At 43.3% G+C, this 16,750-nt stretch overlaps 1 protein-coding gene across 2 annotated transcripts in view; it reads right to left on the bottom strand.

Moving 5' to 3' along the window:
• Window positions 1-16,520, bottom strand: part of SLCO5A1 (solute carrier organic anion transporter family member 5A1) — a 121,956-nt gene extending 105,436 nt beyond the window's left edge. For both annotated transcript variants that reach the window (XM_074944262.1, XM_074944263.1), the window contains exons 1-2: window positions 16,398-16,520; window positions 13,296-14,725 (exon numbers count right to left, since the gene is read on the bottom strand). In XM_074944262.1, the coding sequence (XP_074800363.1) occupies window positions 13,296-14,241 (946 nt within the window). In that variant the 5' untranslated portion in view covers window positions 14,242-14,725; window positions 16,398-16,520. The remainder of the gene's footprint in view (window positions 1-13,295; window positions 14,726-16,397) is intronic.
• Between the last annotated feature and the right edge of the window lie 230 nt (window positions 16,521-16,750).

Raw genomic sequence — 16,750 nt, 5'->3', positions numbered from 1 at the left:
AGTTTCTGAGGAAAATGCAGCGAGGCACATATTCAAGAGAAGAATTTTCTCTTTCATATTATTTTTCAGTGCTTTTGCATACAAAAACCTCACAATACAGCACAGATGCTGGACACTGGCTCCATTCTTTATTCACCAGCCACACTGAGGGCACAAAGGCAACAAAGAATAGCCCTACCACAACATCCAGAGATTTCACTGACATAATAGCTAGTTCTATGCCACCAACTTCCTCAGCATGTGGGTAGTTTCTGGACAGGCCAGGGGTGAGGCTGAAACCACTCTAGCCTAGAGGAGTCACTCTAGCAACTAGAACTTGGGGCAGCCCTTAGGCCCAAAGCCTAGGTTCCACCAGCACAACACAACTGGGCTGAAATGGCTGAATATCTTTATTAAAAGAGAAAGGGAAAGTTCATAGTATTCCTGATATATTACTCCATTGTTTATTTTTTTCTGTCAAATATAGGAAAATGTCTACCTTCTACCATAAACCTCAGTGATGTCAACACTTCTAACCCAAGTATTCAGCAACCCACGCAGTATCTGTACATGGTCTATCTCTTCCAGTTTACAGACATGCTTTCTCCACCAATACCTCCACACAACATGGACAGTATGAACAATCTAAAGGGTACTTCTCGCATCTAGTGACCCTTAAGCATGGTACCATGATGGGGTCCTTTTGTTAGTCTTTATAGTTATTCTTGCAGTTTGTCTGCTTCTCTACATCTTCAACAATAGAGACCTATAACAATGAGCTTTTTCCGAAGTGCGGCTTTGTATTCGAACCATGCTAGGTTTTTGTTTGGGGGGAAAGGGGAGGTTAATGACCGAATTCTGTTGTTTCCTTACATTAATAAATCAAATACTCCATTTGCTACTTAAAATCTTACTACTTATTACAATGGCCCAGATTCTAATTCTGTCAGTGGAAATCTGGAGGGACTCATAACTATAGTATATTGTGTAATCCTTCATTTGTCTCTGGAGACCATCCTAATCTTGGGTTGGGAAGGAACAAATGGACACATTAGCCTTTAACAGCCTCTCTCATCCCCCTTTTCCATTAGCTTTCCTGGCTGTTAATCCCAGAGACTAGTCAATCAGTTTGATCTCATTTCACATAGAAGGGCTGATCTCCTTTTAATTGTCACAAATGCTAATCTGTTCTGTTTGACCGGCAGTTGTCCCATCTAGTCTTCAAGCAGGTATTTCAAGATGAACTGTCTATCTGCTTTCTGTTTGGAGGGACTCTAACCACTAGTGGCAAAAAGGTTCAAGCCATTCCCCTCAAAACCTCTCACAATGGGCCCCCAAAAGCTTGTAATTCTGAGCCATGATTGACAACTAAATCAAGCCAACTTTCCCTCCTCCCTTCGCAATGCGGAGTGGAAAGGTGTAGAGCTGACGAGAGGGATGTCAGGGCTTTGTACTCTTCTGTACCTGTGGCATCACTTCCAGAGCAGGAGCATTTTGGTATGAGAGAGATTGCTCCTTCAAAGATACCTCCCTTCCTTCTGTGCTCCAACAGTCACTAGAGCAGCTATGGAAGGAAACATAGGGATGTTATCATCCATTCCCAGCTACTTGTTTCCTCCTCCTGTTGACTGGTTTTAGGATACCCAGAGACCAGTCGAAAGATTCATCTCCCTACCCACATCTATCATCGGGGTTTAAGATCACCCAAAATAAAAACCAACTCAGGTATGTTTATTAGAAACAAGGTAAGTAAATGGGGTATGTTATAAAGGACTCCCAATACAGGTAAGCAAGATAAATAGGTAAAGATGACACTATAACTATACTGTGACCAAAAAGGGTTTACTCCCTTCCTAAGATGGGTCCCAGGTGAGGGATATGGAGGACTTAAAAGGGCTCTACCATTTCTTGCAGCTTGTGTCTGGAACCTCGATTTCACTATGCAGATCAGGTCCAGAACTGACCAGGTGACTCAGCAGGGTGAGGAGTGGACCTCAGGCAACAGGTAGGTGGTAACTCTGCTTGATGCTGGTGATTCTTCTTTCTCCTTCCCTGCAGCATCGTGGGTACAAGATCCCGATGAGAGGGTGGCAGCTAGCAGCTCACCCTGCATGCAAGTGTGTTAAACCCTCCCACAACCCTAAGACGTGGTGCTCTGGCTTATGCACCTGAGTAGAACACATTTCTGTGGTCCAGCACTCTGCCACTCAGATGGGCAGCAGCTTCCCTCTGACATGCTAACCCTTATATACCCTGCTGTTACTGGGCAGATCACATGTCACACAGTTGCCCGCCTTTCAGCAGAAAGGGCAGGAAACTATACCTGAGGAGTGGGGGGGGGAGAAGGGCAGCCAAGATGGATTCTTAGTTGTTGTTGTCCGGAATTCAAGAGGGCATGTGTGTATTAATGCCAAAACAGAAATACAGAAATTCTCCCCCTACACTCCCGCAGTCAAGAGAGCACATGCAGAACAGCAACACCTCTGTAATATAACATAATTACCGCTCCATGAAAGTATTCAGTCATTGAAGCAGATGATGGATCCCAGAGCAATATGGAGCCTTCAGAGATCCAGGTAAGTGCAGGTGCCAGTTAGAAGCCAATTTTAGAACATGATTATATGCTGTAGGCTACTCCTTTTTTAGCTCTGCTATTGAATAATTATTCAACAAGGACTGAATTGTGGCATTAAGCCTCAGTAATGCATTGTAGACTGTGTAGTTCTATCATGTCAGTACAACCTCAAGGAAATATCATGCCTTGCGCTGCCTCCTGCAGAGCACAGAAATTTCACCAACCTTAAAGAGGGAGCATCATACACTTCCCCTCACCTCCATGACCACCCAACCCCCATGACTGGTGAAGAAAAGAGGCACCGCCATATGGCACTGGATTCTAGGTGCAATAAATGACTTTTGTGATTATAAAATACCAGAGCTTTACTTCAGCCTTCAGCCAACCTCAAAGTCATTTATTGCCTTCAATTACTTCATCACTATTGACATTATTACTGAAATAAAAACATTTCTGACTTCTAGAATTTCACTTTCTGAAGTTCCTATTTTAAGACAACATATTGAAGACTCAAAAAAAAAAAGTCACGTATTATCTATATTCCCCCCCAGAGAATAAATTTTCCAACGGATACTCTCACTGATCCTTTTGCAAGACAGCTGCATTAAATCAAGTCTATATAAACTGCTCATCAGGTGCACAGAATCTTTAGTCGTTAATATTTCATTACACTAGTAGAAATTATGTTATGTTTGGAAACAGGAGGGTTATAAACTACTGCTGAACTTGTTTTCACCACAAACAGCTTAAATTCATTATTAAACTTGCACCTCATTGGCTAGAACTAACAAACTGAAAGACACAATCATTTTAAAAATCCTATTTAAAAAAAATATTTTCCTTACCTGTGATTCTAGTAAATTAAATTACGGAAACAGAAAGGATTTTATGGCCCCAAATCTGTAGCTCAGGGGGTGCAGGGCACAGGGCAGAGACAGGTTTGATTCACCTTTGTACCTTCCAAATTCTGAGCCCTGCCAGGGGCCTCCCTGACCTCCAATGCAATTTAGAGCACCCCGTGGGCTCCTCTGAGTTAACTTAACCTTACTGGTCACTAGTAGGCTACTCCACTAATGCAGAACAGCTGAGGGCTCTGTGCTCTGACCAGGCCCCTGTGCCAGGGGCTACACAGGAGGCTGATACAAGACGGCTCCTCCAGCCCTGTACTGGTGGGAGGAAATATGTCCCCTTGACATGTGTGCACAGTGGGGGATGACGGGGGAGGAAATGTGTTTTCCCTGCCCCCCACCCCATATGTCAATGGGACAATCTCCCTGGATTCCTATGCCTTTATGCAACCAGAGCAATGTAAAGAGGCCACAGTGTGGCCTAAAAATCTAATTTACCTTTCATTTTGTTTGTTTGCCTTTTCCATCATTCTCAGGCTGAACACTGGAAGTAAACTAGCTTAGCATCAGTCACTAATGAATTTCATGTTTTCATGTACTGCTGCAATAGTTCAGTGCACAGCAGGGGAAGTCTCAATGGAACAAAAGCATTTTTTTTAAATACAAGTCTTTTGATTTGTCTTATATTTAATAAAACTTATTTACAGAAAATAAATTTGCAGCTATTTTAACAATTCCTCTTTAAATATACATAGAGAGAGTACAACTTGCATCAAATGTCTGATAATATATATAGTGGGTTTCCAATATACCATTCCCTTACACACAAATGAGGCCTTGCTTACACTATTCCACTAGAGTGTATCAGTTTATCAACCACCCCAGTTCCCTTGTGAGTAATTTCACCATCTCCTCTATCTCAGCTACACTAATGTACCTCACAACCTGACTCCTGTGGAGCTCCAGTTTTCAAGTATTAATCTAAACAGGAATAGGTTGAAAGAGAAGTTGATCAGATCTAAAAAGAGAAGGAATAATGATAATGTCCAGATAAAAGCAAGTCCCCCAAGCTCATTCTAGATAAAAATCTAACCAGTATACTGGTTCTGCATTTTTTACATATGTAAAGTTCTAAGGACCAATTGGTTTTGTTTTTGTTTTAAATAATGCCACTAAAAATCCATTTGACTCTTTAATTCAAAGTTGCAAAACTGACAGACCTTTCCGCTAGACACAGGCGATTAGTGTTGTTTAGCTTTGGGATTTGGCATTTTACACTTAAAAGGTAACTCAATGCTTCACAAAATTTAAAACGTTTTTAAGTTGTGGCTGCAGCAGGGCAGTCAAAATCAGGAGAATAGAAAAAAAATTCTGGATTCTTTTTGTTTGGTTGGTTGGTTTTTGTTTGTTTGTTTGCTTTTGTAACAAAATAGCAGATGAGAGCTGTAGGGGGAAAATAAATAAATAATAAGAAATTAAAAAAGACAGTGCCCCTCTGAAGCAACAGCAGGGGTGAGGTGCACAAAACAAAAAGAAGCAATGTTAGAAACACTGAGCCTTAAAATGGCTCTGAGTAATCAGACTGTCACTTTGATAAAGGTGCATGAAAACTCTGTAAGCAAAAAAAAGAAATAGTTACACCTTATGTAAAAATGGATATGGATAATGTTATAGAAGTTAAACAATGGAAGGAATGTGCATTTTCCCCAGAACATGTGCAGGGTATACTGTAGAAGGGGCAAAGGAAATGCAGACATACCGTGCTACTTAATTAAAATGCTTTTAGGGCTCCAAAGGGAGCCACAATAGGTTGGGTTTTCTTTTTCAGATTGCTGTGTGTTTTGGAAGCAGAAGTTAAAAAAGTAATCAAAACTCTGGTGGAAGTTGATTGTGTCCCTTTTAAGATAGAGTCTCTGAGCTGCGGATGGGTTTAAATCCAAAAGCAGGAAGCGTCTGTGAAAATGCAAATTACCTAAATGATAAAGGAAGGAAAGAACTAGCAGCACAAAGAAGCTGCAGATAAAGGACACACCTGGTCAGCAAACAAATTGTCTAAATAAAAGGCATGGGATAACAAGATAATTTTAATAAATTTAATGATAACAACTACCCCTGTAACATTGTATAGTGTGTATGATTTTTGGAAAAATCCTTTAAGGTCATATTGTAATGATGCTTCTCAGCTATTACTGTAAATAAACTTAAAGCTTAACACAGCAGGAAAAACGTTATAAACTTGGTCTGCTGTATAAGAAGGGAAACTGAAGTACCCCACCTCATGAATTTAATGACTAAACAGTGGGATAATTTCCCCATAACCCTTAAAAGATAGAAGCCACTGAAACCTGGCCTGCCTATAGAACAAAAACAGGAAAATATGGGGGTAATTCCTCTGTTTTGCCTGCAATCAGTAAGGGTATTTGTAAAAGAAATATTTTAAGCAATAATCTGCCACCCCAAAAAGGGGTAGAAACATGTTCTTTTGTCTTTCAGAAAATCAGGAAAAGCTGATGTCAGCTGAAGAGCAACCCAATACCATGAATCTACTGTCACAGTAGAAATTGCGTTTTGTGTTCTATGTTTTGTCTCGTCGCTAGCACTGTTGTGTGTTTAAAAAAAAAAAAATACTGCAGACCTGCAGGTAATTAAAAATAAATTAAGCTCTCTGTCACAGCTACAGGATAGCCTGATACAAAAAATAAGTACATGCCAATGCAGACTTGGTCCAAATTGGTCTGGGTAACCTAAAATTGGTCTGGGTAACCTGGGTAACCGATGGAATCTTTGGCAATGGCTTAATACTACCGCATGGCTTATGCATAAGAAAAAATTTAGAAATAGAAAACTACACAGCCATAGCTATGGGATGCACTGAAAGGCAGATACTTGCCCTAGCTACTCTGGAACACAAAATGTTCTGGGTCGTATTGGGAAATATTAAGGGTTTGATGCATTTGTTAAACAATGATCTCTTTCTTTGTTTTGACTCTTATCGATATGAATGGATGCAATATGTTTCCAGTATTGTAAAACCAGATTTGTTAATGGGAGAAATTGTTGTCAAAATTGCACGCCAACAGTCCCTGGAGGCAAAGGTATTGAAGGTTAGCCCACTCCCCATATTACACATGGGATCCTTCTGGCTACCCTGGACCTCGAGCTGGTGGGCTGGAGAGGGAGGGAAGCTATTGGACACTAGAGGTTGTACTGAATGGACTCCTCAAAAGTGGGTGTGCCTCACCTTGCTTGTTGCCCCAGAACCTTGTAGTAAAGATACATCACTAGGATCATGTATGTGGGATGAATTGGAATCACAAACTCAAATTGCCTCACAGTACCTTCTCTTGAATAGGCTACATAGAAAGTGACACTGACGATTATAAATCTTAGCATCAAAAGGTGGATTATGTTGGATCACATTAAAGAAGTTCTGTATTAAAATCACAAATGAGTTTGATTCTCCATAGTTTAAACTCCAGGGTATTGCTAATTAAGAGGTCTCTTGGTTTTTGGTACTGTTTCTCTCCCTCTATGTGTGAAACTTGCAAGCTGCTAATTGTGTTAGTACATTCTAAGACAGAGTCTTGTTCTCAAAGCAATTCTTTGTAACAACAACTACTCACACAGAGAGAGACTCAAAGCAATACTCTGTAACAACAGAAACAGCACCCAGAGACTCCCTGCCCTTTTGTTGTATTCATCTCGCTTTGTTAACAATTGTGATTAAAATAGAGATAGAGGATGTATGTGGGTGGATGCTTGGTGTGGATAATAACTGAATGATCAGGGAGGTGCCAGCCTAAGAATCCAGTGTCCATCGGCTGAAGAAGGCGTCAAGTGGAAATAACCAGAGGACACCCGGAGGGCAGACTGGAATCCACCCAACAGCCTCAAGAATGGGAGAACCAAAGAACAAGATAACATCTGGCAGCACAGAGCATTCAGGAATGTGCCATCTGCTGATTGATTCAGCAACAGTACGATGAAGCAATTCCCATAGACTGACATAAGAAGAAACTCCTATAAAAATGGACTCTAAAAAGTGAGAACTCTGGGGTCTGATTCTGCAAACCAACTTCCAGGAGCATCAGATGAGCATCTGACAAGGCCCTGCTCCCTCCTCACGTCCAGGCCACCTGGCCAGGTGGCTCGGCATGAGCAACTCTAAGGCTGGTAACTTTTATAACAACCTTACAGAACCTGTATGTGTGTGTGTGTGTATGAATGAGTGTGTGAATAAATATGAAACTGAATGGAATGTTATAACTATAACTAACTGCTTACTGTGATTCTTTCTGTATTCACAATAAATGCAGCATTTTGCCTTTTCCCCTTTAATAAGATCCTGCTGGTTTTTATTTTATTGGTATAACGTTGGATGTCCATAAAATAGCAAGTATTAGCTTTACCCTCCCACTACTGTTTTTTAAAGTCCTTGGTGGCATTATTCTTGGCTACATACAAGACTTACTCCTTGAAACCTTTAATTTGCAGGTATCAGTGCTCATAAGCCATCCAATCTGGATCCTACCACCAGTTGTGAATAGGGTTCCCAGGCATCCGGTTTTCGACCAGAATGCCCGGTCGAAAAGGGACCCTGGCGGCTCCGGTCAGCACCGCTGAACAGGCCATTAAATGTTCAGTCGGCGGTGCAGCAGGGCTAATACAGGCTCCCTGCCTGCCCTGGCTCCGCGCACACCTCTACACAGGGAGGCTCTGCGCGGAGAGCCCCACCCCTAGCACCAGCTCCGCCACTCCCATGGGCTGGGAAGCACAACCAATGGGAGCTACAGGGGCAGCACCTGTGCGCAAGGGCAATGTGCAGAGCCCCCCTGGCGGCCCCTGCACCTAGGGGCCACAGGGACATGCTGGTCGCTTCCGGTAGTCTCCTGAAGTAAGCAGTGCCCGGAGCCTGTATTCCGAACCCCCTCCCATACCCCAACCCCCTACCCCTCCCACACCCAAACTCCCTCCTGGAGCCCACATCCCACACCCCAACCCCTGCCCCATCCCTGAGCTCCCTCCTGGCACCCAAACTCCTTCTCAGAGCCTGTACCCTGCACGCCCTCCTGCATTCCGAACCCCTCGGCCCGAGCCCAGAGCCCCCTCCTGTAACCCAAACCCCTCAGCCCCGGCCCCAGACCAGAGCCTGCACTCCCAACCAGAGCCCTCAACCCCCCCACATCCCAACCCCCTGCCCCAGCCCTGAGTCCTCTCCCACACCCCAAACCCCTCATCCTCATCCCCATCCCAGAGCCCACACCCCCAGCCGGAGCCCTCACCCCCTCACGAACCCCAACCCCCTGCCCCAACCCGGTAAAAATGGGTGAGGGTGGGGGAGAGCAAGTAAAAGAGGGAGGGGAGTAGAGTGAATGGGGGTGGGGCCTCAGAGAAGTGGCAGGGCAGGGGCGCGGCAAGGGTGTTAGGTTTTCTGCAGTCAGAAAGTTGGCAACCCTAGTTCTGAAATTAGTAGGGATCCCTGCTTTTGCTTTGGTGATCCCACTTCAAATGTCAAACGAAAATTAAGCTAACAGAAGACGACGGATGCTGGATCCCCACTAACGGATGTGCCATAATGCACAGAGAAGAGTTTTTTAATGTAAGAACAGTAAGTATTAGACTGCATTCCAGAATTATTATTTATTAATCCAGTAGTGCCTAGGGCCCCAATCAACAGTCAGGACTCCATTGTGCTAGGTTCTGTACAAACAAGAAATAAGAGAACTGTCCCTGCCCCAGGGAACTCACAATCTAGCCAAAGAGCTTTCTCTATGTTTGGATTATATTATATATAATTAAACTTCCTGGGTTCAAAACAGGGAGAATTTAAGATAGGTAGGAAGGTAGAAGGAGAGCTATTTAAACTCCTCCCCACCAAAAAAATATGACATATTTCCAGTACAAATAATAAAGTGCTCTGAAACAAAGAGGTAATTTTGGGAAGAGGTGAGCTTAAGTGCCTTTACACAGCGTGAGGGGTATGGGTATGAGTGCCTAACAACACTCTTTCCATCAAATGCTCAACATCTCATCTTTTCAGGAGATAAATTATAATCAAGAGCCACAAGTGCATAAATCATGGTTCTTTAAGCCATCCAAGAACACCTTCACTGGATTGTTAGAATTATTCAACGTGTAAGTCAGTTTTAGAATTTGTCAGTTTGCAGGAATGGTGCCAAGAGTACAAAAAAAAAGTTAAGGCCCAATCCAATTCTTACTGAGATCAATGGGAGTTTGCCATTGATATAAATGTGAGTAGAAATGGGCCACTAGTGGATAATTTGCATATATCAGACCACTGAAAGCAGACATGTTTCATAATAACAGAGCCTACAAGGAAGAGAATGGAGTACTGAATAAAAATAACCTACTGATTGCCCGCTTCTGTTTTGGATTCTGCTGCTTTGACTCTTCTTATATTTCTCAGGTGCCTGCCATGATAGTGATTTTTTCAAAGACATGAGGGCCTCCAAATTTCACATCTTATACTTTCTCATTATTCATATGTTGGCACAAAAGTGTCAACAGGTGTTAAGGAGCATGTGGAATCAGTGCAGCATTGCTGTTACAGAAAAGAAACTTTTTTTGAAAAAAAGAAGTGTATTTACAGCACTGTGTGTATTTGGGCAGTTTGCACATCACTGCTTGGCACCTTTGTCTTAATAAAAATGACATATCACCTTGTAAATTGGCACAGTGCCATCCTGACAGATGGGCTGAAGTGTAGGCAGCCAAGAGACTATGTATAAGCATCAAATGTGTTTTCTGAGAGCAGGACTTCCAGCCAGGAATGTTAAAACAGCTGTCCACCCTGAGCTTGCATGGAGAGGATATGCTATTGCCACTCAACCTGTGAGCTGGATTAATTTAGAAAATAAATAAAATAGCTTCCACAGCCCCATAAGGTGAGTTTTCATAGAATCAGGATTAATGATCTGCAGGGACTTTACAGAATTACAATTAGTGTAAAAATGGGCAAACCTTAAAGGGTTGTCAGAGGTTTTAAGCTCTAAGGTTTTGCAGAACTTTTTTAAAGTTGTATGGTTGTAAACAAAAAGTCTCAATTAAGAAATATTTTTCAGAGCAAAATACTCAGAAGCAGAACAAGTTCAATTACCTATGTCAATGTCTTTATATTTTGAAATATGAAAGATTTTTTTTTTTTTTTTAAAACATGCTCCTCACTGAGATATGCTTTACTAAGCATCAGCTCATCGTTTTTTCTCTTCAGAACGTGTCTCAGCATCCCTTCCTTTCTGTTTGCACATGCCGGTATGCACACAACCCCACACACATTTATACTTTGCTAACATTTGTTTAGCTTGTCCTGACGAAGTCTCATTGAATTGAAAATTGAATATTACATACCACAGATGTGGGGGTAATGCCCACGTGACTAAGTTGCAGAGCCATGTGACAAATGCATTTATTCTTCACCATCAGCTACCTTGCCTGCCCTCTGTCCACTAATCCGTCTCATCATCAGGACTTCTAAGAGTTCAATCCTCTGAGCAAGTCTCAAATAGCCTTATTTGTTTAAATCAACAGATAAACGTTTTCTGTTTTCACAAAAGATGAAATATAATATCAAGTTTACCAACATAATATCACTGATCTAAGCCCCAAATGTGCAACATTCAGTCCTGAACAAGTGGCAGTTTTAAAAGTCCAATATATTATTCAATCCCACAGAGCTTTACACTGTTGAAGAGAGCTAATACCCAGATTTCCAATGGAAAACAACACTTGCTTATAGCCCTGTAAGCTCCTGAGATACTGGACTATAAAGCTGTGACATTTTTTATATACACAAATCTATTTTAGAGGTCTTTGTATTGTATTCATTGACATTTTTCTCCCCATAATCCCTACACTGATGGATTCATAGGCTAAATGGTTCAAATGTGGGTGCCTAAAGTTAGGCACCTAAATAAAACACATCTTTTTATGAGTTGTGCATCTGTAGCAAAGAATCTGAAGCCAATAATGTTGCAGTCAGGGTAAGTGAGAGCAAAATCAGTCCCATAACTCCAGGCTCACATCCATTTCTTCATACATCTCCAACTCCCTTTTGCTTTGCTAATCTAAAAGACGGTCTTTTAATACAATGAAAATCAAAGTATTTGTTTTATTTCAATGTCCTCCACTCAGAGCACTTGGGCAAGCAGAAAAACTTTCACTACAAACACACAATTTCAGAATCCTGATCTTGCTTCCCTCTTCACCCAGGACTCAGAGACTGTCCTTCTGCTTGCCACAGAAATCTCTCTCTTTTTCGTGAAAGTTTCAAATCCCTTTCTCTGCTACTACAAGCTATAGTTACTAATCCTGATCTGATTGCCTACCTCGCTTCCAAACACCAAGAAAGCTCACTCCATGCCACTTTGCATTTCTACATCAACACCACTTAACCAGGGGGGAGGAGGGAAAGGGAAGGTACTCTGTTGCCTACTCAATATTTCACTATGATAAAACATATTAGGTCTTTTTTGAAAACCAGCACTGCCCAAAATGCCTTGGGCTTTGTAAAGACACCGCTTAGAGAACTAACTTAAAAATGGTTCAGGGCACAATCAAATTGCTGATGAATAGGTCAAAACGAACAAAAATAGTGAGCCTGGGGCCTTCCCCATGTGATCTAATATTTCTGCTTAATACAGTAATTACATGCACACCTTCTCACTTCATTAGGCATGTTTCATTCATGAATGCCCATTTTCCATAGAACTATTGCTTTTAAGGTTAACTTGAGGGCAAAATAATTTAACTTAAGGTCAATGACAATAACTCTACAAAAACAGTAATGATGAGCATCCAAAACCATTTAGTAGTCCTCTCAATCCCTCACAGAGACTCTACTTTCCTTTAAAATAGTACAGTACAATGTAAGCAAGCTTAAAACAGGATAACACAAAATACTACTGTAAACTTGGAAACCAGTGCACTGCTTCCCCCATAAGCACATTTGGAGTGCTAGCCTTGATCTCTAAAAGCCTACTGGTCTGTGACCCAATTATCTGAAAGATCACCTGTCTTCCATCATTGGAATTACTCTCAGGATTAAACTACCAAGGGCCAGGTGCCGGTTGTTCTCTGGGGGTGACCTAATATCTCCTACCAGTTGTCCGCCAAAATCTAAGGTTGGAGAACTTCAGGGGACAGCCTGACATGCATTTCTGGTCACGTTTTTGATTGATTTAAGGATCAATTTAACAGTTGAGATGTGGGGGAGGGACTGTTTAATTTTGTGACGTCTCCATGGAGGTTGATTATTTCCCATTATTTTACTAATGTTTTTTAAATTATGTAAAGTTTTCAGATGATTTAGTGATGAGTGCCAAAACACATTTCTAAAAAAGGATAAATAAATGTTAGGAAAATAAAGTATGTTATTCGAATATGACAACTCTTCCACAGTATTCACAAAATGTTATGATTCTATGGTAAACGTACGTTAGCTGAAGTTTTGAAATACAAGGCTTCATTATTATCAAAGATCTCTTATGGAACATTGTAAACTGTAAAATAACATTTAGTTCTGAAAAACTGTTACCTACAATTGTTATTTATAACCCCAAAAATTACTATAACTGACAAAGATTAGAGAAAAAGACCCACTGTACATTTGAGACCATGTGTGTGTAGTCAGTGTCACAGTTTCTCAAAAACAAGTGACACTAACTGATTATATATAAGAGAGTTGGTCAATACAGCAGGGGAGAGAATAAAATAAATTTTAAAATGTCACCATTACACTACAAAAAGTAGCAGGGAAACTCAGGGCAGGTGTAATACCTGAAACTAACTTTAATTCATTTTTTGAAAAGGATTAGATTTTGAGCCAATGGTGTCCCTTTAAAAAGCTTACAGTTATTTTTACTAAGATGCCTTACCTAGGTACAGTGATGCATTTTCTTTCTTGACATTGTCATCTAAGTAGGTTGGTCCCAAGGTATAGATGGGTGTGGAGCCCATGCCAATGAGAATTTGTGCACAAATGAATAAAGCTACATAGAGGGAGTGATCATTTCCACCTGAGTCCTTGACACAGGCCAGTGACTCCAAATGGTCTTTGGCGGTATTATTGCCAGTCACACACAAGCCCTCGTTAGAGAGGGAAGAGTTCAATTCTTGGATCTGATATGGTGGAGAGATGAAATGAGGTAAAGAAAAAAGCGCAGCCCCAAGAGCAATGAAAAACCCACCTACGGCAAGCCAGAGCGGCCTCCGTCCGCGCCCCCCAAAGTAACTGATGAACACCACGACCACCAGACTACCAATATCAAAACAGCTGACCAGCAGCCCAGACTCAGAGCTTTTCAAACTGTACCTCCTTTCAATGGTGGTAATAACACTGCTCAGATACCCAGAGACCATTAAGGACTGAATGAAGGTCAGAAAGCACATGCACACCAAGAAGAAACGGGAATCTGTCAGCACCACGCTGAGACACTTTCTACCTGGGAGAGCTAGCAACGTGGAAGCTGGGGAAACACCTTTGCTTGTGCCAGCAAAGTTATTACAGTCTGTCCTCTCAGTGAAACTCCCGATCCCTGAAAAGCTGGAGGCTGTGAAAGAAAACACAGTCCCAGAAGCAACACCACCGTTACTGTGAGCTGATTTGTCGGTGTCAAGGCCACATCTCAGGTCAGACCTTTCTTGGAAACTGTGCAAGAAACTCCGTTCTGCCTCAAGGAGGGTGCTTTGTGTTGCGGTAATCCGAGGAGCAGACCTGTTCAGAGCCGGCAAACTTTTGGACCTGAAGCTCTCCGCTTGATCCTCCGGTTGCTGTTCTCTGGGGGAGAATGGGTGCTGCTGCTTTATCGCCCGCGACGCCATGCTGGCAACAACTCTAGTTTGGGTTAAGTTAAAAAAAAAAACATTGGACACATTGTATTGTTCAGTTAGACCTCCGTTGCCGTTTCATCATGCAAACCCAAGGAAGTGTAACATATTCTCTGTGGATTTACTTCTCCGACTCCAACACACAACTAACCGTGGCACATATCAATGTATAAGAGCACGTGTCTAGCGGTGTCCTTTGTGGCTCCATCCTTCTTAGAGCTTTTCAGGGAGCCGTCCTAGCAGCCAAGCTATGAACAGCTTGGACGGTGCCTCTATCCTTCTGCTGGAACATTTCCCACGTGGATTAATTGGCCACGTTTAACAATGAAAAAGTGCCAGGGTGTAAGGTACAGCCCAGCCTGGGCAAGGGAGAGCCCTTGGTCATCTGCATCTTTGCCTCTTCCTATCCGCAGGCTGCAGCGGGGAGGCTGTCGGCACAGAATCCTGTTTAAAACCTCCTGATGTTAAATCTGCCAATCTGTAATGCAGAGAGATCAAGCAGAAGGTCAGCGTGCTGCTTTTGTCCTGCTTTGCCCGGCACTAGCTCCCAACTGCAGCTCCCTGACCCGAGACTAGAAAAGGACATGAAGGAACATGCCAAACTCCCTCTCCACTCCTGAACAATAAGAGCAGGACGTCTGAGACCCTTTCCCAGCAATCGTATACCCCCCTCACCCTCACCCTCACCCCCACCCCCACCCCACACCCATTCCCTTGACTCTGTCCGGTTTAAAGCTTCTCTCTTGTAGTGGTCTCATATTTAACCTCTCAATTAAGACTCACTCAGATTCATTTTATTTTGAGGGAACTAATTATAACCATTTTCATAATCATAACCACCCCCTACTGGATTGCTCCCACTGAAATAGAAGAACTGCAAGACATCTGAACACACTCAGTTTATGTTATTTGTGAAAACAAAAGTACAGATATTTGTATAAGATGAATGTGCTATATATATATATAATCCATGTGCCTCATTCAAAGAGAGATCCTATTATTTACAGCCAAATGCATCAGCAAAAGGTCAACATACCAACTCCTTTATTTTCAGAACTAAAAATAAACACACTGGAATAAATATTCAATTACAAATATCAGGGACACTGCAGACTGTCTGCATCCCACACCGAGTTCGCCCGGCTAGCTTCCTAATCTACGGAGACTTGGAAATCATGAGCAGTATTTCTCAAAACAAGGAAAAGAAGAGGACACAGGAAACAAAGAGATTCAGAAACGTGACTCTCTCTAGGCACCCATCTGATGCACACATGCAGCACACAGAAAAGCAAATAAATTTGTTAGTCTCTAAGGTGCCACAAGTCCGCCTTTTCTTTTTGAGAAAAGCAAACAGGGTCCTTACAATACACATAGATCCACTTGGTACATACACAGGCACAAAGAGCCAATGGAGCTGTAACTGCACGCACAGATTACATGCATACGCAGAGACATACAGTACATATACAGAATACATGCAAACCTACTCATATGTAGTGCACACACATGGTAATCAGTATACCGCTAGTGAAATATGTCTCTGTGTGTCGCCATCTGGGAGAGTAACTGCTGGCCTTTGTGTGTCAGCTCTCCTTTTGTCTTTCTGGCCAGCTCCGCTTTGTGCAACCGGTGAAGACAGACACAAATACACTGAAAGGGAGAAAGTAGGGGTCGAGGTGGAGGGCATCAGTTCAACTCAGCAGCTGCCACTACCATACAACTCGTGCAATAATTTCCATGTACTTAGCGTGTGCAATGATCCACATACAATAACGAGCATGCCTCCAGCCTCTTCTCACAGCATAAGCCGCAGGCGTGCATGCACACACAGCACCTTCAATGACTCCCACACTCTCTCCATGTAGCTAGCAAGTGCAGCAACTCCCGTGCACTAATGTGCATGTGCGTAACACGCTGAAGAGCACGCGTGTCTCTACGCTGAGTGGCTCCCAGTTACAACCTGCATGTGTTGTATGTTCAGCGACTCCCACACACTGCTCCGCGCGCCTGTCCACTGCCTCCGACACACGCACGGTCAGACATAGCAGGAGGGGGAAGCGCGGCGCGAGGCAAGCGAGAGGAGGGAGAGTCACTGAACCCCAGGAGGGCTCCCAGTGCCAATAATAAAGAAGAAAGAGCCTGTTACTCACCCCGCAGGGCGAGGCGCTGCGTCAGGGGAAGGGGCAGGGAGGGCAGCAGCTGGGGCCCGGGTCGGCGCAGTCCTGGAGGCGGGAGCTACACACTGAGCCGGACTCCTGCGAAAGCCTCTCCCCTCCCCCGGCCGGCGCCCCCCTACGGACGCGGGGCGCCCCCCGGCCGCCGCCGCCGCCGCGTCCCGGCAGCGGAGCAGCCCACGCAGGCGCGCCGGGACAGCCTCCTGGGCGGAGCAGGCGGGGCGGGGGTCTGCCGGCGGCCGCCCCTGGGAAGGGTTCCGGGGAGGGCGGCTTGGGGCGAGCGCCCCGGAGCGCGGTGTGCCCCGGAGAGAGATGCCCCCTGCCCCGCC

Source organism: Natator depressus, chromosome 2, assembly GCF_965152275.1.
Source record: "Natator depressus isolate rNatDep1 chromosome 2, rNatDep2.hap1, whole genome shotgun sequence".
In the NCBI taxonomy this organism is placed as follows: Eukaryota; Metazoa; Chordata; order Testudines; family Cheloniidae; genus Natator; species Natator depressus.
This window is presented reverse-complemented; position numbering and strand designations above follow the sequence as displayed.